The sequence below is a fragment of the Babylonia areolata genome, chromosome 1 (assembly GCF_041734735.1).
Source record: "Babylonia areolata isolate BAREFJ2019XMU chromosome 1, ASM4173473v1, whole genome shotgun sequence".
NCBI lineage: Eukaryota > Metazoa > Mollusca > Gastropoda > Neogastropoda > Buccinidae > Babylonia > Babylonia areolata.
In genome coordinates, this window is record NC_134876.1 from 52,433,043 (window position 1) to 52,458,937 (window position 25,895).

The following is a 25,895-nucleotide window of genomic DNA, read 5'->3' on the forward strand; positions in this document are numbered from 1 at the left end:
AAAATTAATAAGAGTACATATTAATGACACAGAAGTGGAAAAAAACAAAATTTATCTGTATCCACCAATACCAGTACTGCAGATTTGAATAAGTGCATAAAAAGGCACAAAACACACACACACGTACACCCATGCACGCACACACATACATACTCACCACACACACACACACTCACACACGCGCACACACTACTAACACACACACACACACGCACTCCGATTAACCTGCGACTCCAGGTGTCCGATAGCCACGTCCGGTCCGTATATTATCTTTCTGTCATTTACATTTCAAACCCACCAGCTTCCCTCTGATCATTTGTTGTTGTTTTTTTAACTGTGAGCCGAGTTCTCCGTTTCATCAAGATCATACCCACGTACGGTTCTCTGACTCAGTTTTGTTGTTGTTGTTGTCATCTTTGTGACTGGGTTGTGCGTGGTTCGTGACTTAGTTCATGTGGGGGCTGATCGTCTTTCTTTCAGTAATACTGTAAATAATTTGCCCTTTACCGCGGCTGTCCTTTGCAGCACAGGGTGCTCAGTTTCGTCGTCTCTGTTACAGGAAGTAAGGAAATGTTTTCATCAGCACGGCCCCGGTGTAACATCCCAGTTTGTCCCCCTCACTTCCTTAGCTCACCCGGGGAAATGTCTCCCGCGGAAAATATTCCTTTGGGGACGTTCTGAGACGTTCCTGCCTGCTGTTTCGGCCTCCTGTTGCGTCACCAAAGCACTCGTCCCAAAATGTATCCCCCTCCGCCCCCTATTTTATCACAGTTCTGCATTTGAGTGCGTGCGCATGTACTACGACTGAGGTGTGTGTGTGTGTGTGTGTGTGTGTGTGTCCCCGGTGTGTTAGAAATGGTGAGAAGAGGAGGAAAAGAAATTATAGGACTAGGCTCAGGAGATTAACGTACATTACTTCATTGATTTTGATCAAACAATTACGCCTATATAGTTGTCAAGGGTAAAAGCACTCAGTAGATCTATTGGCTGTAAGACATTTTGAAGAACATGAATTGTCGCATGTCTTTCCTTGATAATGTCTCTCGGAATTACGCTCTGGGGTACGGGTTCACACGGGTCATCCTTCTATTCCACTGACCAAGTCTTTGTCAGCCCCCCCCCCCCCCCCCCCCCCCCCCCCCCCTGCACTTTTTTCAACCATCAGTTGACCACTGAGGTCAACGATCACTTATGCAAGATGATGCACCACTCCCACCCCCCTCCCCGGGGGACGATTTAGGACCCGTACGGAAGAGGGGCGGGGGTGGGGGAAGATTTGAAACGTTACATCGGGTTTGACGCGGTAATTTTCCCCAACATTCACGTTTTTAGCCCCCAGAACGTCACAGTGACCGTGCCGGACTACAGCGTCGACGTCAGTATCGGTGTGCGGGGAAACTACTGGGGCACACACATTTGGTCGACGTACTGTGCGAGGAATCCACTCAAAAACGAGAACGACCGAGTCAGTTTAGCGGCGGGGAAATTTTACAGAGATAAAGAAGGTGGATGGCCAGGGCCGGCAACTGAAAAAAATGTGTCGACTTGCCCGATGGGTGGACTTGAGCGGGGACAACTCTCTCTCTTCATTCTCAGTTTCTCCGCTCTCTCTCTCTCTCTCTCTCTCTCTACACACACACACACACACACACACACACACAGACGCTCGCAGCTGGGCCACTTAATTGTTGCCTTCCCAGATCGTGCCCTGTCGGATGAAGGGTATAAGCTCGTTGATTAAACTTGAAATATTTCGATTCAGTTTCACTTATCTAAGCTCTAACCCCCTTAATTTCCCTTCGATTTTTTTTCATTTGGAAAGCATGTTCAAGTGAACAGAGTCATCTGCAAATGCTCTATTCTGGGGAGCTGTTTGCGAATGTTTGAGCATTTCTCATCTTCGCTGTGCACATAGATTTTGGCCTGTGCTGTTTTGGTTGTTTTTGCTGTTTGGGAAACTGTGGACTTGACCGAAGGGAGACCACTCTTGGATGAGGTTTGGCTTTCGCCATTTGAGCGCTTCATTCGAAGTTCAAAATCATCGACAAACTTCTGAAATCAAAATGACTGATCTTGCTGATATTTCTGATTATTTTATGCATTTCAAAGAACAGCGTCTAAAATCGTTTAAAAGCTGGCCGTTTGAAGATGGAATCTGCAATTCCGAAAAGGTGAGATGTGTTTGACTAACATTCAATAAATTCTTGAAATGGGACATATAAACTTTTACCAGTTTTAGAAGTCTTGAAGTAGCCTAATGTTAGTAATTTAGTGATAAGTACTGGTGTAATGTTTTTAAGATCTGGACTGGAAAGTCTGAATGTGAATGGTAAATTATGTATTTATTGTTTTCTAAACCCATCGTGCAGCGTCTTGTGTTGTGTAGTGCATCACAGCATGCGGATTTATTACTTTTTCATCATGTAATATTATCTAAGTTATCATATCACATCACATCACATGATATCAAGTGTCACGGCTTTTAGGCTTTATCAGCCTTTTGACTGATCATCATGACTTTTTTTTTTAAACCGTTTAGAATACCAAGAGTACTATTATACTACTAATGTTATGATCTAAACTGGAAAGAACATGTTACAAGAGTCACCAATAAAGCCAATAGCATGGTAGGCTTCCTAAAAAGGAATCTAAAAACATCCAATAAAACCACCAAAGCCAAGGCCTACCAAACTCTTGTACGCCCGCACCTGGAGTATTGCTCATCAGTCTGAGCCCGTACAAAGAAGGCCAAAAGAACAAGATTGAAATGGTGCAAAGAAGAGCAGCACGTTATGTACACAATGACTACGGGTGGGCCAGCAGCATAACACACATGCTGCAAGAACTAGGATGGGAATCCCTTGAATCACGGCGGAACAGACAAAGGCTGACTCTGATGTATAAAATGGTCAATGGCATTGTAGACATCCCTCCAGACAAATTTCTCAAGAAAGGATCCAGCAGAACAAGATCAAATCACCGACACAAATTTGTCCATCTTAGCTCCTCCTCTGACCCTTATAAATACAGTTTTTTCCCATCAACCATCCCCGTCTGGAACTCCCTGCCTGCAACAGCAGCAGAGGCTCCCTCCTTGGTAGCTTTCAAGAGGGAGCTGAACAAGATCACAGTTTAGTCCCCCCCCCACCCCCCCCTTTTTTTTTTTTTTTTTTCCTCCGGAGGGACGCTGCGAGTGACGGTGGGAGGGAGTATGTATACATGTTCTTTCTCATTGTCACCCCCTCCGGAGGAAAGATAGGTGTACTTAGGTTATGATTAGGTATCTACGCCTCTGCGCACACAGGTAATGACGGCTGACCTTTCAATTTGAAGATTATGGCTAGCTTCCCATGGAGAAATTCATTTGGAAGCCATAAATCACCACTCTTTCTGAGTTTATCATTTTCTGACTCTGAGTTTGTTTCCTCCTCTTTCTTTTCTCCTGCTCTCACAGAGTCAGTTCAGTGTCAAGAGCTCTCTATCATTCTCGCACTGACAGTTATGATGATGTTGATAAGTTTATAAATAGCAAGTTTTGTTAACACCTCATTCATAAGGGCCTTTTTGATAAGCCACCATGAGTTTTTAACCTCTCTCTCTCAATGACTGAACATCCCTATATACATGTGTACACCTACATATGTGAGTGGGTGTCGTGTGTGTGTGTGTCTGACTTGACTTGACTTCATTTATTGTCATAAAATCCCGAAGGATTAATAGACACAACAAAGAACAAAGGGAACAATGAAATAAACAGTCATCTAATAATAATAATAATAAGAGAGAGGCATGTCATCTAATACGCATGTGTGTGTGTGTGTGTGTGTGTGCGTGCACATACTCGACTCAAATACTGTACATTTGTGTCATTATATGCAAGTATAATAATTAATCGTAGGACAGGAAGAACATGTTTTACTTTTGACAGTCTGTGTATGATTGTGAGGCGATATTTCTATTATTTGTCAAGTGTTAGCTCTCTCTCTTTTTCTACTCTCTTGTCTCTGTCACTCTCTCTGTCTCACTCCTGTGTGTGTATGTGTGTGTGCGCGCGCGCGAGCGCATATATACTAATATAGTATATACTGTGTATGGTAAATTAGTATCAGTATATATTGATTTTTATAATTATGTTTCTGTTTGTGATTGTGTAGCTGGCAGAGGCTGGCTTCTACCACATCCCCAGTGATCAGTCTCCTGATGCCACTCGCTGCTTTGCTTGCTACAAGGAGCTGGATGGATGGGAACCTGATGATGATCCTTGGTAAATTTATCACACACACACACACACACAAAAACAAAGAAACCCACAACAACAATAAAAACAGCTCATTGCAGATAATTCATTTTCTCTATCTTTCAATTATTTTATTAATACAATGATAGTGAATGGTGACTTTATCGAAAGTTTTTATTGGTTCCCTTAAAAAAATAATAGAACTTTAAATTGTACTTTTATGTTTTCGTGGAACAGTGACTTAGAAATTGAGTGTTGCAGGTTTGATATCTATACAGACCAGGATTTTTACTCCCCCGTCCGCTAAATCTCAAGTGGTGGTCAAGGTGTTAGACCTTCTTGATGAGACAGCAAACCTGAGGTCCTGTGTGCAGCAAGCACTAAAACATACAGCAACAGGAGAGTTGTCCTAAGCCAAATACCATAGAAAATCGACTTTAATAGTAAAAAATAAAAAAATAAAAAAGTTGCAGATGAGAAGTGCTGCACTGTGCTGAAATGCTGTCCGCATAGAAAGCAGCCCAAATTTAACACAGAGAAATCTATGACAAGAAATTTGAAGAGAGTAATACTGTACAATTCTGATTTTCTTTTAGAGATTTACCAGTAAATGAGTAAACAAAAAGTGAAAGTCCTTTGTCAGGCCCATTGAATTATTGTTGGTGTTTTCAGTTTCTTTGTGATTACTACATGAGTGCATAGCTTTAACTCTAAACTAAAAGAAAGGTAAAATTCACATCAATTACATCCTCTTACTCTTAGGACTGATTTCCCTAGAAATGGAACACTTGAACAGTTTTTGTTTTTATAAAATGTGAGTGGAAACCTGAAGTCTTCTTGCATCTGTACAGTCTCGATTCTGCACTGTAAAATTGTTCAGTACTTCAAGTTCAAATAAATGGGGTGCAAAATTAAAGAAGGCCATAGCAGTGTTGTTTCCTAATTGACAAAAAAAAAGGGAACATTGTTTCCATATCACACCAAGAGCTCTCGTCTGTAAAGAAAAATACAATTTATACAAATTCATGTTTGTGTTGTGTATGTATGTTGACTTTTTGTTTGTGAGTGAGTGCTTGTGCATGTGTCTGTGCATGTATTTATTCACTCATTTATTTAAGTCTCATTTCACTGCTTTCAGGTTCATTATTTTGATCTATTTATCCATCTGTTTATTATTGATTGTAACCAGGTTTGAGCACAAGAAGCACTCTCCAGCCTGTGCCTTTCTGAAGATGGGCGTTCCTGTGGAACAGCTGACCATACAGGAACTGATCAAGTTTGAGATCAAACGACAAGTCTGTAGAATGGTCAGTATTTTGTGTCCTTTCCTCAGACAAAATGTGAAAAATATAACTGGAAGCAAAGGGATGTAGAGAATAAAACATGGATAACAGAAATATTCTGGAGTGGTGGCATAGTGGATAGGTGGGCCTCAGACAAATCAAGATTTAAAATTGCTTCAATGGTACAGTGGACAGAGTCAATCAGTCACGCTTTGACTGTGTTAGTTTCACCTTTGACTCTGCCTCCTTGCCCTGTGTGTGTATCAGGGTCAGCTGATCACACACACACACACACACACACACACACACACACACAAATACACACACACACACACACACACACACACACACAGTTTGTGTTTCATGCAAAACCACAAAATTCTGCATGTCTTCAGTCATGTTTTATATCTTAATAGGGCTCTCTCTTTATGATTAAGCGTACAGTTGTGAATCACTGTGTCTGTTGCTCTGTGTGTTTTGAGTGCATGAATACTCAGTGCTATCACAGGATCAGATTCTTGAAGTGGCAGAGGTAAAAACATACACCATATTTGTACAGATATGGCCACATATGCAGACAGAATCAACAGCATCATCATGGTAAAGCATAACTGTGGGTGGATATTTTTTTCTAGAGGATCATGATAGAGACATTTCCTTTTCTTTTGATGCACTGTGCTATTAAGACTAATGAGAGATCTGAAGGCAGGCTTGTCACTTTGGGTAAGCAGTATCCAGCCTGGTAACTTGATCACAGTTGATTCGTAAAAGGCCCTCAATTGAACATGTGCCTGGAAAGACAGCAGTCCCATGTTCAAACACATGCAAGGCCTGCGATATTTTTCTTAACCCCACCCCTGATCAATCCCCTCCCTTACCACTTAAAGTGGTGGTCTGGGTGCTTGTCATTTTTGATGAGACAATAAATCAAGGTTCCTTGTGTAGCATAAAAGAACCCATAGCAGTGGGGTTTTTTTTTGTTTTGTTTTGTTTTTGAAACGTCCTTTAGATGGGTAAGCAAACATGCATACAAACAGTTAAAAAGATGGGGGAAATAATGGATGGGGCTGAACTGTGATGATGCAGCACTATCCGGTTAAAAAGATGGGGGAAATGATGGATGGGGCTGAATTGTGATGATGGAAGCACTATCCAGGGGAGAGAAGCCCAAATATGCATGATAATATGTAGAAATGCATCCAGATCTCTTATTCAGTTATTGAAAAAAAAAAAGGTTATTCAGAGAGTGTGTGGCTCAGTTAAAGCAAAATCTCGTGTGTGTTTCTTGTGTATGTTAGGGATGTTACGATCTTCTTGGTAGTGGTAAAAAGAACTTATAATTTTTTTTTTCTCTGATGACTGGGTTTTTCCTATGACTGCAGAGCTTGAATCATGTGCTTTTTTTTTTTGGAGGGGTGTGTGTGGGTCTTTTCTAAGGGGTATTTCAACCCTCATAAATTAAGCAACAATATTAGAGAACTGGAGCATTAGTTACAACAGTGTCCATTCAAGTGTTGAAAAGTGACTGTGTCAAGGTTGCATTTTGAAGTCACTTCATCAAACTCGGCAGTGTATCTACTCTGGCTGATGTTTCAGAACATGTTCAGCTGTTTATTGAGCCCTAAAACTCAATTCTCTTTCTTCTCCTACATCATCATCATTATTATTTAATTATTATCAGTAGTAGTAATAGTAATAATATTATTGATATTATCATCATCATTATCATGAATATTGGAATATTATCAACAGCATCAGTAGTAGTTGTTGTTGTTATTTCCACTGATTTAATTATTCTCCTTGATATTATTTCACATTACAGAAGAAACTGCTGGATGCCAAAGCCAAGGAACTGAAGGAGCAGAGCCAAGTTGTGCGTGCAGAGATGGAAACACTCTTTGATAAATAGGGATGGACCTTGTGTGTGTATAATGTATGCATATATATCCACACTGTGCAATGTAAATTTATAGGTTGCAGCACCACAGAGACATTCACAAAGGAAGGGGTGATCAACAGATCACATTGTTTGTCTTTCTAGAAATGTGACTGTTTGATTAGAAACAAAATGATGGACAAGTGATGATATTGTTTAATTTCTTCTATATTTGGTGACAAAATTCCTTGCTGTTTCACACACATATTACAGGTAAATAAAATTGAGTCTCTGCAATAGCAGGTACAAGAGCTGAATCAGCTTCACTAACCTGCACTGAGCTATAAGTTGTAGTCCAGAATTTGATGTGAGAATCTTTCAACAATACACACACACACACACACACACACACACACACACACACACACACACACACACACACACCTCCAGCACTTAATTGACAGTAGCTTAGAAAATACCAGTATCCTTGATATGAAAGTTTGAAAAAAAAAAGAAAAGAACCCCATTAATTTTACATTCTTTTTATTTAATTTGATTTTTTATGGATTCCTTATCAATCAGACAACAAAAACAAAACATAGCAGGCCTTACTAGGCTGGTGATGGGCCAGCTCTTTGGAGAAATGGAGGATGTTTCAGACAAGACCTGTGTGCAATATGCCACTGCAGGTTCCTCTAAATGTTTATTTACACAATACAAGTAATTCAACAGTACATCTTATCTCTGTTCAGTTAAGTTTTCAGTCAGTGATTCATAATTGATGTTTGTACCTGATCCATGTGCACAAATGGTCTTGTCAGCATGGCTGTTGTTCTGTTTGAAATAAATGAGAAAGACAGTGATGAATTCTTGACTGTAAAAGATGCTGCAGCATTTAAAGGTATTGTGAAAAGATGTGAATGCCTTTGGGAACTGGGAGCTCACTTCATTTTCACTGTGTCATTTCTCAAAAGCAGCTACACATACTGCACTGTCGATTCTTTTTATTTTTCTTTATCCTGTGGATGTGAAGTTAAAAAAAAAAAGAAGTAAACACCAGTTGCTCATTTGGTCTATGGACACCCATTTCTTGTAAATATTTGGACGTATTTTGATTAAACAGTTGTGATCAGTAGATACTATTGAAATATATGGACATGTTACAAATCATTCAGGCTATGATCTTTGCTCGCATTTTCAGAAACTGGCATAAAAATGTTCTGTGAAATGTTCTGTGAAACTTTTCAACAAGTTCTTTCACAAGTCAGGGAAATTCAGAGTTTCTTGTGCCTTTCCTGTATGTGTCCTTGAAACAGATCAAGGCCATTACCCTATGTGCACAATCTCAGGACTTGTATTTACTTCAAGAGAACTAATTCTAAATTAATCTCCTACAAAATCAGCTGATATTTCTTTTAAGTTGGCAAACAGTGAAATATTCCTTTTTTTATTTATTATTTCATTCCTTTCAGAGAAAATATAAATGTACCTAAAAGACAGCACATTCTGTATCACTGGAAATCAAATTGAACAAGAAGTGAAGTACCCAAATATGTTACAATCCAAACATGATTTGTGACAGTATGCAGCATCAGAACCAGTCCCTTTTGGTTTTTGTTTTTACATACAATTTCTTTCAGTGCTTTGAATTCCTGAGGACCAATATTACTATGAGCAATTCATGATGTGCTCTTGGCACAACTGCACAGATCAGATTCTCCTTCCCATTGATGGGTGTAACAGCCAAGGGGTTTCAGCACTGGAGTTCTGCACTGTGGATTTGTGGTTTGAATCCCAAGAGTGCCTGATGAGTTCAGGGTAGAGATGTTTCTAGTCTCATCACTTAATGTAGACTGCAAGTACCTTTTTCAGTTTAATGTGTCTACACATGCATGTCAAATACACATGTTGACGATCCTGTTAATTCATATCATAGTGACACAAAATCTGACAACATGCATCCACCCCAAAAATCTGAAGTATTGCTATCTTCTGTGTTAGTGTCTGCAACTTATTCGCATGTTTTGTACAAGTGGGCTTTTCCAGGCATGACCATTTTTACCCCACCATATAGGCATCCCCACTCTATTTTCTAGGGTGTACATGCTGGGTATACATATTTTCCATAACTTACCAATGATGAAATGGATTGTGGGATCTTGAACACACATATTTCATTATGATTATATGTCTGATCATCTGCAGCGCCCTTACCATTCAGCTGTTGTGCCTGTCATGGCTATAGGAACAGTGGGGTGAAAATGTTGATCAACACCAAAGCCCACACAGAGAAATGAGTGACACTGAAATTGTTCTTTCCTGGATGGTATTGATGTAACACAGCACTGCAGAATTGGTCTACCATTATGTGAATCTGTTCTGCTGTGACAGTAGTAACACTAACAGTACAATGATCTGTGAGGAGGTTGAAGGAACCCCATTTTTCCCCCACAAATTCTGATCCAGGGATCAACAACATAGTGAAACACTTAACCAATGGGATCCCCTGGAAAACAGAGTATCCAGAAATAATTCATCCCAAAACTACTCAAAACCTGCGCCACAATGGCTGTGACTGTACGGTCCATAGAAGTTACACCAAAGATGAGGTTATCTGGGCTGTCCTTCCACACTTCCCCTCATGAGACACAGGGCTTGCATTGTACATGTAATATAATGTGTTGTAGATATTCAAGTGTAATGGGAACATTACTCATATTGCATGTGTAATTTTTTGTGCAATGGACCATAATTATGGTCAGAGTTTATCGGTTGTTCCCTTATAATTAGTCTTGCAATAAAGTTTCTTTTCAGTGAATTTTCTGCTTATAGTGTCTGTTTCTGTTGTGAGACAACAACACAGACACAACATATACCTTTGCATGGAAATTTACAGGAAAAGCAGTCTCGTACTGTGCTGAACAATGTCACCTTCACCTTCACCTATCCTTCAGCTTCTGCTATGTCACTGGGGCACTGGTGAAGACAATGCAACCACTCTCCTCCACCTGTACCTGTCTTCCAGGGCTCTTGGGGATTCCATCAGATTCATTCCTGTCCATTCTCGGATATTGTCTTCAAATCTCTTTCTTTGTCTTTCTCGACTGTGGCTTCCTCTGACTTATGGTCTTTGCAAGACCTGTTGAGCAGCCTGAACTGTAGGCAGCCAGGTAGGCAGCCTGTTGTGCAAATGACCCAGAGTTTTTAAAGCGCTTTGAGCTTGGTCTCAGACTGAGGATAGGCGCTATATAAGTATCCATATTAAAATCAAAACATGTCCATACCACTTCATTTTCTGTTTCTTGACAGCTTTGAGCAGCATGAGGTCCTGTTGCCTGTTACCTTGTTGCAGACCTTTTCACTTGTTACACGACCTATATAGTGGATGCCCCAGATCTTCCTGTTGCATCTCATTTCAGTTGCTAGGATTTTTTTTTTTTTTTTTTTTTGCATACATGTCTGCTGAGAGTGTCACAAGTTTCATGGGCATAGAGGATGACTGACAAGGCAAGGGAGTGCAGAAGGTGGATCTTGGCGTGCAGATTGTTCATGTCTCTCCAGATGGTTTGGAGTCTTGCTGTCACTGCTGCTGTTTCTGTAGTCATTGGCATGATCTCGGGTTTTGAGCCTTCCCCCGATATGATGGAGCCAAGGCACTTGAATGTCTTAACTGTTTCTAAATTTTTCCCACTGACTTTGATATCTGAAGAGATACCTAGGGTGCTGTTGGTTATGAGTTTTGTCTTTTCAGCATCAAATTCCTTGCCAAATGCAGAAGCTTCTTTGTCCAGATGGTCCACCAAGCTGGCCAATTCACTCAATTTGTGTGAGCTGGGATCACATGGTCTTGAGTTCTTTTTTGTTTATTTGTGGTTTGGGGCTGAAAAAGAAAAGCTTGCACTTCATGCATTTTACTGATTAGGCAGTTATGTCTCCCTCATTCACCCTTTCAAAATAAAAACAAAGTGATTGCCATTTTTTTCACTTTTATTGGAAAATATGTAATTATATAAAATACACAAACAATTTTCTCTTGAATATTTTTATTAATCATGAAGCATACCAAAAAAAAAAAAAAAAGAAAAAAAAAAGAGCAGAAGTAGTAAAACTACACATTTTCCTGTTATTTTTATTTAATTGCAATGTATTGTGTTTTGAATGAACAAATGTCATTCACATCTCTAGAATCACACCCAGAGCAACAACATTTTTGGAATGTTTCTTGGATCAGAATGATACTTTACAAGGCTTGCCGGAGAGATACTGAACATGTTCCCCCCATCCCATCTTCCCATTAGGAGGGGAAAAAAAGAGAAATTTGTGTTTGCATAGAACAATAATAGGTAAGCAGGAGAGGGTGAAGGGAGATTTACTTTGATGATAATGAGAAAGATAATAATTTTTACTGTGGCAATTATGAGAATTTGTTAAAACTGAAATTTCTGTTGGATCCTTTCACAATCATAAGTTCTATTCTTGTTGCCAGAATATATGTGAAAAAATTATAAGAGGACAATTGTCATGTAATTTTATATTATTATATACACAAACTGACCTATAATAAGGAATATAAAAAAGAGATTTTTTTCTGGATCATATTTGTAATCTGCAAATGAGGGACAAAGGAATTAAGAGCCATACTATGACTGTTCGGTTACCTATTTTTAAAGTAAACATGCTCACAAACAAGGTTGGCATTTAGTTTTATGTACAGATGATTTGTAAACTGATTTGGAAACCATACCCAGATGATTAGCAATATGTTCTGACGTAATGCATGTCATGTCAATGATGGAAGTGAATTTCACCATTCTCCCCTTCCTGACACTTGTTCAATGTTTTGTTTGTAAGGTTGGTTTTACATTAAGTGAACAGGCACTTGCGTGTGCTTGAGTGAAAATAAAAAGACACAAATGATCCATGGGAAATGTGTGTATTCACACCGATGCAATGAAAATGGGAAGAACTGGGTACAATGTCAACTCTTACTAACAATGTACATTCATGCATTGACACTTGTAATTACAGCAGTCAGCTACATGCAAATAGTTTCCAAGAAAACTGATATGTTCCAGACTTACCTTAACTTATTACATGAATTAACAAGTCAAATATACATGCATGAAATGATGAATACCAGTTTAAATGCCAATCAGCAACGCACATAACTTCCATGTAAACTGATATGTTCAAGATTCAATACATGATTTAACCTGTCAAAAGCAAAACAATTCCTGATCTGACTTGGAATGACAGTTCATCATGGTTATATTATATAAAACCTGGCCACTGTGTATCGTATGTAAATGCTCCTCAGATTCAAAACAGATTCGAGAAGGGAAAAAAAAAATTGTGGCAGCAGGTGAATGTCCGGGTGTGATTTGCAAAGGTGACTTGCATCTTGTAGTATCATACACTGGTCCCCAGTAGTTACAGGTCAGATTCAGATTCTCTGTTGTCTTCAAGACGCACCTTGCCCAGACTGCAATGACAAAAACAAATATGCAATTCATATTAGATAAAGTCCAGCCTTACAGAAGGTTTTAAAATTCATATTAGATAAAAGTCCAGCCTTACAGAATTTGTTGTAATTGTATTCCAGATTGAAATCAGTATCTATCAGCCTCATGTCTAGATTTTTAAAAATATAATAATATATGTTTGTAGAAAACTGCATGGAAACTATAGCTTAATCTTAAAATTGTTACAAGATCAATGGACACAATGTAATATTATATCTTATATATAGATATCTAGAAATGTGTGAGAGATGTCTGTGTGTGTGTATGTATGTATATATATATATATATATATATATATATATATATATATATATATATATATATATATCTTACACACATTTCTCGTGTCTGCTTATGGTTAAACTTCTCATATACTCACATTATACTTGTACCAGCAGTACATATACATGGACACAAACACGCATTTGGTTCTGTTGTGTTTGTGTGTGTGTGTCACTGTGTGTGGGTAGAAGAGGGGTTGAGTGTGTTCGGTAAATAAGCCACTTGACTCTGTTGTATTACTAGCTTTTGTGTATATAGCTTCATATGTGTTGCGTTTTGATCTTTTGGTCCAACCTTTGTCATGTACATGGGTTGGACTTTGTTCTGGGCTGAAATATTGTGTGGGGTGAGTGACGAGCCTGTTGATGCACAAGTGATTTCCAGATAGATGAATAAAGATGAATTGTATTGCCAGCATTGTCACTTATTACAGCAAATCTTCAAGAAAAGTTGATATGTTGGAAAACTGGCACGCTTATGGTTTGTTTAACCATGAACATCATCTCATCTGGTCTGTTGCTCTTTCACCTTATTTTCTAATCCCGATTAATGCCATCGGAACTTACTAGTTCCTGGAGACTGTTGACAAAAGGGCAAATGAAAAAACCACAGGCAGGGAAAGCAACTCTCCAAAGGCCTAAAATCTTCAGACAAGAAATTACACCCCCCCCCCAACCCCCACCAGTCCCCTCTCCCACAAAACCCCCATCCAAATCAGTTGTGATGATTTATGCAATCAAACAAGCTTAAGTATACTCACTCATCGTCTGGTGATCTTTCTCTGAACTGAGGAGGGCCCCTAGGTCTGCGATCATCAGGCGGGGGGGACCCACGCCGCTCAGGAGGTGGCCCACGCCGATCGGGAGGCGGCCCACGCCGATCGGGAGGGGGCCCGCGTCGGTCATCACGGTAGCCACCAGGGGGAGGGCCTCGACGGCCCTCTGGAGGAGGTCCCCTGAAGCCTTCAGGTGGAGGTCCCCGGCGATAGTCAGAGGGTGGCCCTCCTCGCCGGTCGTCACGCGGTGGTCCTCGGCGATAATCGTCGGGAGGTGGTCCTCGGCGACCTTCTGGAGGTCTGCGGCGGTCACGGTCATCTGGTGGTGGTCCTCTCCTGGAAAGTCATTGACATCTCAAACTCAGGCAACTATTTTGCACAGATCTGGACTGACATGTGAGAGTGTTTTATATTGATTGAAGATGAAACAGCTGCAGCTTGCCAAGAGACTCAGAAGACTTAAGAATTTTCTGCTAAACGTGATAGCTACTAATCCATCAGCAATCTGGAATCAAAAGAGTATCTGTAGGGTCTGAATATAAAAATTACACTTGAACTTATTACTTGGATTTCTGCTCAAATTGAGTGTAAATGAGCTGACTTCACTATGTTGGGTCCTAGCATCAGACTAATGGAGAAGACAATTGCATGTAGTTACTTTCAATTATACATTGTATTTGTAACAAACAAACTTAGGCCATAAGCGTAGGCCTGAGGCAGATGAGGCCCAAATTTGGTTAACACTGCACCCCTTAAGTGTATCTGCACTGCAGTTTCTGTGGACCAGGCCTACAACTGCTGAGTGCACTCTCTAAGCCATACTTCATACATGATATGCACATATAATCATCAAAAACATGTTATCCCCCCTTGAAAACACTTGTGAACAAAATACAGGCTAAAGTCAACAAACTAAAAACACTGAGTGAGAATAAAACTGAGTGATAAAGAGAACATTTCCACTACAGGACAGAAATATCTGTACTTGGTCCAAGGGAAGCAAATGTGTTATGGAAAAAGTATGACAGTCATGTTTGACTATGACCATCAGAACAAGAGAGGAGGTAATTGCTGTCCTGACTATCTGGGCTAGGATTTGATTATAGCGGAGAGTGTCTTGCCCAAGTTATGTCTCCATTCTTTCGGCCAAGAGGGTTTTAGGACAGTCGGTGTTGGAATGGTTCCCAAAGGTTAATTAACTAGCCCCCCAAGGCTGCAGCACTAAGATCCAGTGCAATTTAGCCTCCAAGTTTGAGAATCATAGTCCATCACAAAATACTATGCTGTAAATTATTTCCCATTACAATGGTAAAACCATTGATAATGCAGCTGTCACTTTGTTGCTGACCCAACTGTAAAGTTACGTCAATCTGTGATATAAGTCTCAGAAGTAGAAAGTGTCAAGACATAACAAAAAAATACCTTGCAGTTGATGAATGATATAACTTCAGTGAAGCGATTGTCAGTGTTTATATGTACTTTTCTAGAAGCAGATTCTACTGTATAATGCTTCACTGATTTTGTTGGAATCTGATAACGTATTTTGCTATATTATTGACCCAAATGTGGAATATGATTACATGTTTCATGACAAATATAACCTCTGCAAGGGGAAAAAAAAGTGTCAAAACATTTAGCACTCACCTTCCGTCTGGGGGTGGTCCTCTGCGGCGGTCATCAGGGTGGGGTCTGCGGTCAGGTCCTGGAGGTCGGCGGTGGGGGTCATGACCTCGCCGGTGAGAGTCTTCAGGGCCATAGCGGTACCCCTGGTTGTGGTGACCACTGCGCTTCTCTTTGGAGATGTTCACCTGATGACCGATGACAGACATGTAGTGAGAAGTGGCCCATGATCAAAGATGTGAATTATTAATGCAAGTGATTGGCTAAGAGCGGACCGGGCAAGATGGGTCATCTTTTCACTGTTAGCCGCGCGAAATTTGGCCAAGCAGAGCAAACCGATACAGTTTGCATCAGTTTGACATGGTAAGTATATGTATCACCAAACATGGAGTATAATAGTAATACAAACTCCTCCTATGTGTCATCAATGAAGATAGTGAAGCTTCATAAGTTCCTGCACTGGAATTACCATACTCGAATTAAAATTTTATCAATTCTATTCAGTTTAGGTCTGAAATAGAAATAATGTGTACCTTTAGAATTTCCCAAAACAGTGCTAGAGTTTGTTGCACTGATATTTCAAATTATAATTTATGATTGCTGGAAGAAGGCCTGTCAGAACACTGTCAGAACAGAAGACAGTTCAAAACAACAACAAAGGGAAAAAGAAAGAATATCATTGTGTGTTCTTATTACAGAAGATGACAGCATTTTTTTTTCTTTAATGAAATAACCAACACCTAGTGACCTACTGATCCAGGATGACTTTGACATTTATCCATTATTAGACCCTGTTAATAAAAAAACAAACATTACGCAGATCATGTCAGTGTTGATCTCCCTATTCTCAATTCTCCATCCTGGAAAAAAAGGTGTCTGATCAAGACAAATAAGGGATATTCAATACAGAAACTAAAAAGATTTTTTTTTTAGAAAAAAACACCCCACAAAACAAAAAAGCAGCATTCCCTGAGTGAAACAGTGATCAATCACTTCATGACTTGCTAATGTCCATAGTTGTATCTCAGTTACATCACAGCAATGAATGAAACTGCAAAAAGTAAGGTCTTACTGCTGAGTATGCTTCTGATCGAGGCATCACTGTCTTGTGCGGAGTAGTTCCAGACTTCAGGTCATGTCTGAAAGAAGAAAACTGGATTTATAATTAAAAAAAAAAAAATCAACTGCACTACATTATACACAAGTACACATGAAACAAGCTGTATACATCTTATTCTAAGTACCTCAGGGACATGCATGCACACATACATAAAAAATTGTTTTGAAAAATGAACTTTGAAACGATAGATTTTTTACTCTCTTTTAAAAAAAATTACCTTATACTCTGATTTTTATAGTTCCAAATCTGTCTGGCTACAGAATATTTTTTTTACTTTCTTCCTTTTCTAAATTTTAGTGGCTAGTGCACAGTAACACTAAAATAAATCTACTACTACCAAACTTACATTTCTTAACAGCCTGATGTTAAAATTTCTTTGACAGGAATTGTTAAGATGAATGGTGCAATATTGTGGGTTTACAGTGCTTCACTGTTCACTTACTTCATCTCAGTCTCATACAGCAAGTCATCCTTGTGGACTGCAGCGATGCCATAATCGCCCAATGGACGAAACTGGAGAAAAAAAGAAGAAAAAAAAGAAAAAAGAGAGTGAGAAAGATTTTAATACTATAATAGTGATATATAGTTATGATTATTTTAGCTGGGAAATAAAAATATCACAAAGTCTCAAATAAGTTGTTCACACACACACAGATGGATGTATAGACACGGGTACACACTGTGGTGAGAAACATACACACTGTATGCTACACTTATCACAATTATGTTGTCAGTTGTGATTCTTACTCAGTGATCACTCAGTGATAAGGAGAGGGGGGTATAATATTTAAAAACAAAACAAAAAACAAACACTACCACCACCACCAAAAAAAACAACAAAAACAAAAACCCCACTGGATTGATTGTAAAAGAACAAAAACAACAGAAGAACTTCCCAGGTAACCAACTCAAAAGAGAGACAGACTGAGAGATGGCAGCAGCAGTAGCAGTACCAACTTTGAGCAAGAGTCATTTCCGGGTTTGACAAACACTGAGAACTCACGTAAATTTCACGCCTGAAGCGGTTGGACCTTCTGGTAGCGATCAGAACGAAATAAGTGGCCCCTGCAAAGCACATCAGAAAGAGGATGATGAAAAACGGCCCGACGAACTGGTCCTCCCAGTCCCAGAGGTACACATGATTCATTCGAAGACAAATCAGCAGAACCCCCACCAACAGACAGCATAACCCAAAGACAGTCAAACCCAAAGCTGCGCGCGACGGTAGCTTTCCAGGTCCCAAACAAATCGAGTTCAAATCCGATCTGATTTCCGATTGCACGTACGAATGGTACGCGTCAATCGTATCCTTATCCAAAAGCTTTTCCTTCATTTTGAAGGGTCTGTAGCTGTTCTAATTTTCGAAATATATTGCGGCATCCTAGCGCACTAGGAAGCCATTTTTTGTCAGCTGCATTTCCTGATTACCCGTCAACCTTTGCGGGATTGTTACCTGCGCATGCGGAATGTGTCACACCTTGGGGACAGGTGAGGCTGTTTAACTAGATTTATCTCCCTTACACCATAAACGGCGTGTGTGTGTGTGTGTGTGTGTGTGTGTGCGCGCGCATTGCCCTTGGAAAGTTCATGGTGAATGTGTGGGGGCGTGGAGGGGGGAAGTATGCACGAAATCTTACGTGATTCCGTGTGTGTGTGTGTGTGTGTGTGTGTGTGTGTGTGTGTGTGCATTGCCCTTGGAAAGTCCATGGTGAATGTGTGGGGGCGTGGAGGGGGGAAGTATGCACGAAATCTTACGTGATTCCGTGTGTGTGTGTGTGTGTGTGTGTGTGTGTGTGTGTGTGTGTGTGTGTGTGTGTGTGTGTGTGTGTGTGTGTGTGTAATAGAACAGTTGATTAGTAGAGAAAGAAAAAAACAACAACAAGACAATGACTGATGGCGGGCGCACGAATTGCTTCCGTGAATTCAATGTGAATCTTCACGCTGGCCATCAGTCCATGTGCAACGTTGCGCACTGAATGGCTGGCAGTCAGTGAAGGCATGACCAGTGCACTGGTCCGCAGTCTGTGCGTTGGTCAGGCTTCTGTTCCGACCCCCATACCCCACTCTCCCCTGCCCCTCCCTCATCAGTACGCCTCTCTCTCTCTCGTCTCTCTCTGTGACATATATAATGTAGTATTGTGCAGTGTAGACACTGTTTCAGGGTGGGGGCTGGATGTAAAAAAGCGCGCCAGTGCTTATCTATTACCCTCTAAAATAAAGAATTTTGTCTTGTCCTCTCTCTCTCTCTCAGTCACCATGTCGAATCAAAGCAGTACGTTTACCAAGGAAGAATTTACGTTGACTACCGCCGGTCGGTACGACCAGAACACATAGCCTATATACAGGCAGTATAGTATATATTCACACACACACACACACGCACGCGCGCGCGCCGCTGTAATCAGCTCATAATAGCCAATCCAGAACAATACTATCACATAAGAGCTACAATAGTATTAATAATCATGATCAGCAAAAAACCAGCTATATTTTCCCACCATCCAGTCATGACAATATGCGGGTTATGCAAGCCCCAGATAATCTATTCCTATATAGCCGGTCAGCCGGGTACGGCGCCGTCGTGAATAACTGACCCTTGAACTGACCTGAATGACGCCAGGAGCTGCCATGGTCCGCATATTCAGCTTCTTAGAGTCCAGTCCAGTACGATGAATTCTGGACCAAATGAAGTGAGACCTTAGCCCAGTCACAAGATCGGCGTGTCAAAGACCAGTGTTGGACTGTACTGTGGTGGACTGTACTGAGAAATACATACGTCACCACGCCGTCAAGTTTGCTCTTTTCAAGGACAAGAAATCAGGAACTGGTTCTTTCAAACATCAAAATTAAGGATTATTGTAAACATATATGTAACGTGTATGTGTGTGTGTGTGTGTGTGTGTGTGTGTGTGTGTGTGTGTGTGTGTGTGTGTGTGTGCGTGTGTGTGTGTGCGTGCACGTGTGTGCATACACACGGAGAGAATGAGCGAAAGAATTTATTTTATTTCATGAGGGTAATAGAATAAGCTTCTTCTTCTTTATATATATATATATATGTATATATGTATATGTATATATATATATTTATTAACCCAGTCCTTGAAATAATTTTCTTAAGCGGAAAACTGAAAGTGATATCACAACATCATATTGACATAATATTTCAAATCGTGGATACGTAATTAAACTCTTTGGCTTTATCAGTTTTTGCATCACAAAGCTGTAAGGAGCGAAACAGAGAATGAAAGTGGGGGAGAAAAAAGAGAGGGAGAAAGACAGGGAGAGAGAGAGAGAGAGAGAGAGAGAGAAAGACAGACAGACAGACAGACAAACAGACAGACAGAGCCTCGGACTGAGAGAGAGACAGACAGGGAGACAGAGAGAGAGACAGAGAGAGAAATTAGACGGATGTATCATTATCTATCAGACGGACAGACAGACATCCAGAGAGGCAGAATGAAACAGACAAACCAAATCAAAGACAGAGAGAGAGAGAGAGAGAGAGAGAGAGAGAGAGAGAGAGAGAGAGAGAGAGACAGAGACAGAGACAGAGAGACAGAGAGAGAGAGAGAGAGAGAGAGAGAGAGAGAGAGATTCAATTTCGTAGACAGCACTATAAAAAAAATGAAAAAAAAAGAAAAGAAAAAAAAAAAACGAAAAGAAAGAAAAAGAGAAAAGAAGCGAAAAAGAAAAGAAAAGGAAAACAAAAAAGCGTGCTTTACACCTACCTTAGCCTACATCTTACTTAACCTGGACCTTGGCGTGCACATCCATTGGTCACTCCAGTCCGCTCAGTGACGTCATGTTGGCAAAGTTACTGATAAGGATGAAAGGTATATATAAATAACACTGTAGCAGTGCAAAATCATCATTCAACAGCTGCGCTGACACTCCCCCCTGCGAAAGAAAAGACAACCCTGCTTGTGCCGTAAACTTCGCTGAACCATGATGAAGGCTTTCGTTGTACTGTGTGTGTTTGTTTGCTTGGCTGCCGTTGGTGAGTCTTTTTTTTTTCTTTCTTTCTTTCTTTTTTTTCTATTCTATCATGGATATTTCTTTTCAAACTACCTATTTCTCCGGATGAAAAAAAAAAAAAAAATCCAACAACTTAAGAACTGTCGGTGTGTGACTGTCTCTGTCTGTCCGTCTGTCTGTCTCTGTCTCTCTTATGATTATCGCCACTTGTAAACATTGGTAAACTTACTGAAGTTATGTGTTGGTGCATAGCGCGCGCGCGCGCGCACACACACATACACACACACACAGACGAGTGAACACTTGATGATGAGCACACCGGTATACTTATACATTCAATCATAACAGCAGTGATGTGCATTTATAAAGAGCTAGCGGCTCTAAGCGCATTTAACAACAGCCTACATGTGGTATAAGTAAGACACAGGAATGTAATATAACATAATAAGATGTAAAGATATAAACTCGCAAAAAACAACAACAACAAAAACGTTATAAAAAAAACCAAAAAAACCCAAACAACAACAATGTAACATTACGTACACATCTTCCTCCTCATTCCCACCCCCTCCCACCCACCTGCACGTGCATCGACACACACACACACACACACACACACACAGAGTAAGACTGTCAGGGGGGCGCGTGGAAGAGAGAGAGAGAGAGAGAGGGGTGGGGTGGGGGAGGGGGTGGTGGAGAGAAGGATCTATCGTTTCAAATGTTGTCTGAACAAGTATGTTTTCAAATATATAATCAGATCTGGTGAACTACGATAGTTAGAAGAATATTGTGCAAGCAATTCCCTTATAATGTTTGTTAGATCTGAACTATTGGAATTCACATGTTATAAAAAGTAGTGAAAAAACACTGTCTGACAAAACAGACGCTTCTCAATAAAGGCAAACAGTCCCAAAGCGACGGACGCAATAACCGAGTGGTTAAAGCGTTGGACTTTCAATCTAAGGGTCTCGGGTTCGAATCTCGGTGACGGTGCCTGGTGGGTAAAGGGTGGAGATATTTCCGGTCTCCCAGGTCAACACAGGTGCAAACCTGCTTGTGCCCGAATCCCCTTCGTGTGTATACGCAAGCAGAAGATCAAATACGCACATTCAATATCCTGTAATCCATGTCAGTGTTCGGTGGGTTATGGAAACAAGAACATACGCAGCATGCACACCCCAGAAAACGGAGTATGGCTGCCTACATGGCGGGGTAAAAACAAAACAAAACAAAACCAGTCATACACTTAAAAGCCCACTCATGTACATACGAGTGAACGTGGGGGTTGCAGCCCACGTACGAAGAAGAAGAAGAAGATCTGAAAGATTCAAAGTAGTGGCTGGAAACAGTGTCTGATGATATTTTGTGGTGCATGTGCACGTGCACGTGCATGCAGACGCCTGCCCGAGCGGTTCCAGCCACACGATTCCCGGCACGTGCAGCGGACAGACCAGCGGTGAGTGCCAGGCCGACACCGACTGCAGCCCTGGGGCCAGGATCTGCTGCTTCAGGGACAACTGCGAAGCCTTCTGCACCCATCCCGACGGTACCGATCACCCTGGCCGTAAATAAGGACCACCGCTACCACCACCACGGCTCGCCACTGTCTGCTGTACTTGTGCATAGATAAGACAACGCCGCGGGCTGCATCCTTTACCTTATCATGTCATGGCTTTGATGGTGCCAACGTTAGGGGGTGGGGGGTTGGGGGGTTGGGGTGGGGGGTGAAAGACTGAAGAACAGTTCTTTTGTGTGTGTGTGTGCATGAAATAGTTGGTAATCATGAGGTAGAGGCTACATTTTTATAGGGGTTGGGGGGGGGGGGGATTATCGTTATCATTATTGTTGTTGTTATTATTATCATTAGGATAGATAACAATAATGCTGATAATAATAACTATAATATAAAGAACTATTTTCGATAGTATAGCCAACCAACAATAAACGTCAGCAATAATTTCAACATCGTCTGGCGTGCGAAGTTCTCTGTTTGTCTCTCTGTATCTCTCTCCCTTTTTCATGTCAGCTCGCACACATTCACTCTTGCGTGAATCTTTCTTCCCCTCTCTCTGAAAAAAGGTAAGACGAACGAACACACTAACCATTGCTTAAGGAGAAGAAAAGTCTCTCCTTCTGTCTGTCTGTCTGTCTCTGTCAGTCTGTCTGAGTGTCTGTCTGTCTGTCTGCCTGTCTGTCTCTCTGTGTGTCATGCTCTGTCCATCCCTCTCCCTCTTTCTCTCGGCTGTGCCTGCCTGTCTGTCTGTCTCTGCTCACACGCACATACGAATGCTCGTACTCACACACACTCATGCTTAATCTCTCTCTCTCTCCCTCTCCCTCTCTCCTTCACACACACACACACACACACACACACACACACACACACACACACACACACACACACACACATGCACACATGCACACTCGCAACCCCCCAACCCCCACCCCACCCCACCCATTACATCCCTCTCCTCCTCTACACAGCTCACCAAACCGGCGCGGAGCAAATCGATAAATCCCCCCCCCCCCCCCCCCCCCCCGCCCCCCATTTCAAACAAAGCAAGGAGAAATAATAAGTCCCTTGACACCCGGTAGCTTTAATAATTCAGACCCATTAATTCCACACAAAAAATAAAGCTCTCGATCGACTGCCCTGAGATCAGACCAGCCATTGAAATAACCCCCCCCCCCCAGCCCCCCTCTCAGCCCCCCCCCCCAGCTCCCCCCGCCACCTCCCGCCCCCCCCCCCCCCCCAAAAAAAAAAGCAATGGATTTCACGAACTCTTTCAGAAAGACCATGATCATAAGGTGATGACACAATGAGGTAACATCTGCCTGAAAGCATTATTGTGTCCAGTTCTATCTTTTCTTCTTTGATAAAAGGAAAGAGGAGAAGAGTAAGAGAGAAAGAGAGAGAGAAAGAGAGAATGATGGACTGAGAGAAAAAGAGGGGGGAGCTTGAAGAGGAGGAGGAGGAGGAGGTCGAAAAGAAGGAATTAGTGTAGGAAGGACTCCCGAAAACGGAGTACAGCTGCCTACATGGCGGGGTGAAAACGGTCATACACGTAAAATCCCACTCGTGTACATACGGGTGAACGTGGGAGTTGCAGCCCACGAACGAAGAAGAAGAAGAATAAGAAGAAGAAGAAGAAGTGTAGGAATGGAGGAGGAGGAGGAAAAGGAAAGAAAGAAAGATAGAGAGAGAGAGAATGAGACAGACAGACAGAATGACAGACAGAGAGACAGAGGAATAGACAGACAGAGAATACATGCCTGGAACTATGGTTTGTAAGAATAACAAGAAGTGCGCTCAACATTTTTTTTTTTTTTTAAAGGTATCAATCTTATCGACAATCTAACTTGGCTTGGCACGTTCATAATGATAACTCCTATGTTCTTAATGCGCGTGCGTAATTGTGTGTGCGTGTGTGTGTGTGTACGTGTGCGTGTGCCGCGCGTGTGTGCGTGGAGAGAACGATAGTGAATGGGAAAGACAGAGGAACACAAACACAAAGGGAGAGAGAGAGAGAGAGAGAGAGAGACTTGGGCTGCCCTTTCCGATGCCAGCAATTTCACGGTTAATTCAACTTGACAAGTGCTCCAATAACTTCTGAGCGAGCGACACAGACTGCGTTTGTGATTCTGATGATTTATTCCTGTGTCAGCCTTGGCTGGGGATCATGATGGTGTGAACTGAACGTCACATAACTCTCTGGAACAATACGTGTGTGTGTGTGTGTGTGTGTGTGTGTGTGTGTGTGTGTGTGTGTGTGTGTGTGTGTGTGTGTGTGTGTGTGTGTGAGAGAGAGAGAGAATGAGAGAGAGAAAGAAAGAGAGAGAGACAGACAGAAGAGAGAGAGAGAGAGAGAGAGAGAGAGAGAGAGAGAGAGAGAGAGAGAGAGAGACATAATGAGATTGGAACCTTGGTTCGAAACAACAACACCCAATAATGATAATAATACTAATCGTAGTAATAATACTGACAACAACAACAGCAATACTACTACATCTAATGATGATGATGATGATGTTGTTGACAACAGTACTACTACTACTAGTAATAACAATAACAATACTACTACCACTACCACTGCTACTAATGATAATAATAATAATAATAGATACTGCTACTACTACTAACCTAAAATTCATCTGCATCACGTGCAAGAAATATTGTTTCAGCAATTGCGCGTGAGACCTCAGACTTTCTCCATACGAACGGCGAAAGAGACGACGTTAACAGCGTTTCATCCCAATTATCATCATCAAAATATTGCGAGCGGAACGCTCTTATACTGAAGAGGTGAATGTTGACAAAGAATACCACAGTTCCGACGACGGAAGCTAAAGGTTGGGTCATTCAGACACCCACTGGACATCTGAGGGGGCTGTGTAGAGGAGAAGAGAGGACTGGCCGTACTGAGTTTGGACGTCAGTAGGCCACACATTCCCCTACACACCAAACATAACTATAGCATGCTGACAAACGCACACATTTTCAGTCGACAATACATCATGTTGAACATTGCGCCACAGCGACTAGAACATAGAATATCGTTAATGATGATAATAATAGTAATGATAATTATAATAATAATCATGATATTAATAATGATAATAATGACATTTATATAGCTCTGAATCTTGCGCAGAGACAAATTAAAGCGCTTTCGCACCAGTCATTCACACGCATGCTAAACTCTAAAACTGGGGAAACTAAAGACAAGGAAGAGGCAGGGAAGGGAGGCTATCTTGGGAAGAGGTGGGTTTTAAGGCCAGACTTGAAAGAGCAAAGTGCGGAGACCTGACGAAGCGAAAGAGGAAGTTCATTCCAATTGCAAGGTCCAGAGACAGAGTAAGAACAGAGTGGATCCGAAGCCGATCGCAGAAAGCGAGATGGAGTGTGGAGGTGAAGGCAGCCATAGAGATAGTAAGGGGCAGATTTGTGAATACATTTATAACGTAGAGTGCTGATCTTGCACTTTATTCTCTGTGAGACGGGAAGCCAATCGGGATGTTGCAAAATAGGAGTGATGTTAATATTGTAATGTGATCTTTTCCAGTCTCTCTTTTCTTCTTCATTCTTTCGTTACTGTCGATGGTTATATCATAGCCACGACAATGGCAAATTTGCCGCCAAGGGTGACAGCTTTGGATCAGTGGGTCTGAACTCATCACAAAAGCAGTTTCAAGGAAGTTAACTCT

The 25,895-nt window shown here is 41.2% G+C and overlaps 2 protein-coding genes across 2 annotated transcripts; one reads left to right on the plus strand and one right to left on the minus strand.

The window, feature by feature from the left end:
- Positions 1–1,748: 1,748 nt before the first annotated feature.
- On the plus strand, positions 1,749–8,257 carry LOC143283929 (baculoviral IAP repeat-containing protein 5-like). The gene is made up of 4 exons (XM_076590374.1): positions 1,749–2,171; positions 4,155–4,264; positions 5,427–5,544; positions 7,343–8,257. The coding sequence occupies exons 1-4, from the start codon at positions 1,992–1,994 to the stop codon at positions 7,427–7,429; spliced, it is 495 nt and encodes a 164-aa protein (XP_076446489.1). The 5' UTR covers positions 1,749–1,991; the 3' UTR covers positions 7,430–8,257.
- Positions 8,258–12,692: 4,435 nt separating this feature from the next.
- LOC143283923 (uncharacterized) lies at positions 12,693–18,151 on the minus strand. The gene is made up of 6 exons (XM_076590361.1): positions 17,719–18,151; positions 17,158–17,228; positions 16,668–16,734; positions 15,620–15,783; positions 13,961–14,311; positions 12,693–12,878 (listed from the first exon to the last, which is right to left on the minus strand). The coding sequence occupies exons 1-6, from the start codon at positions 18,046–18,048 to the stop codon at positions 12,827–12,829; spliced, it is 1,035 nt and encodes a 344-aa protein (XP_076446476.1). The 5' UTR covers positions 18,049–18,151; the 3' UTR covers positions 12,693–12,826.
- Between the last annotated feature and the right edge of the window lie 7,744 nt (positions 18,152–25,895).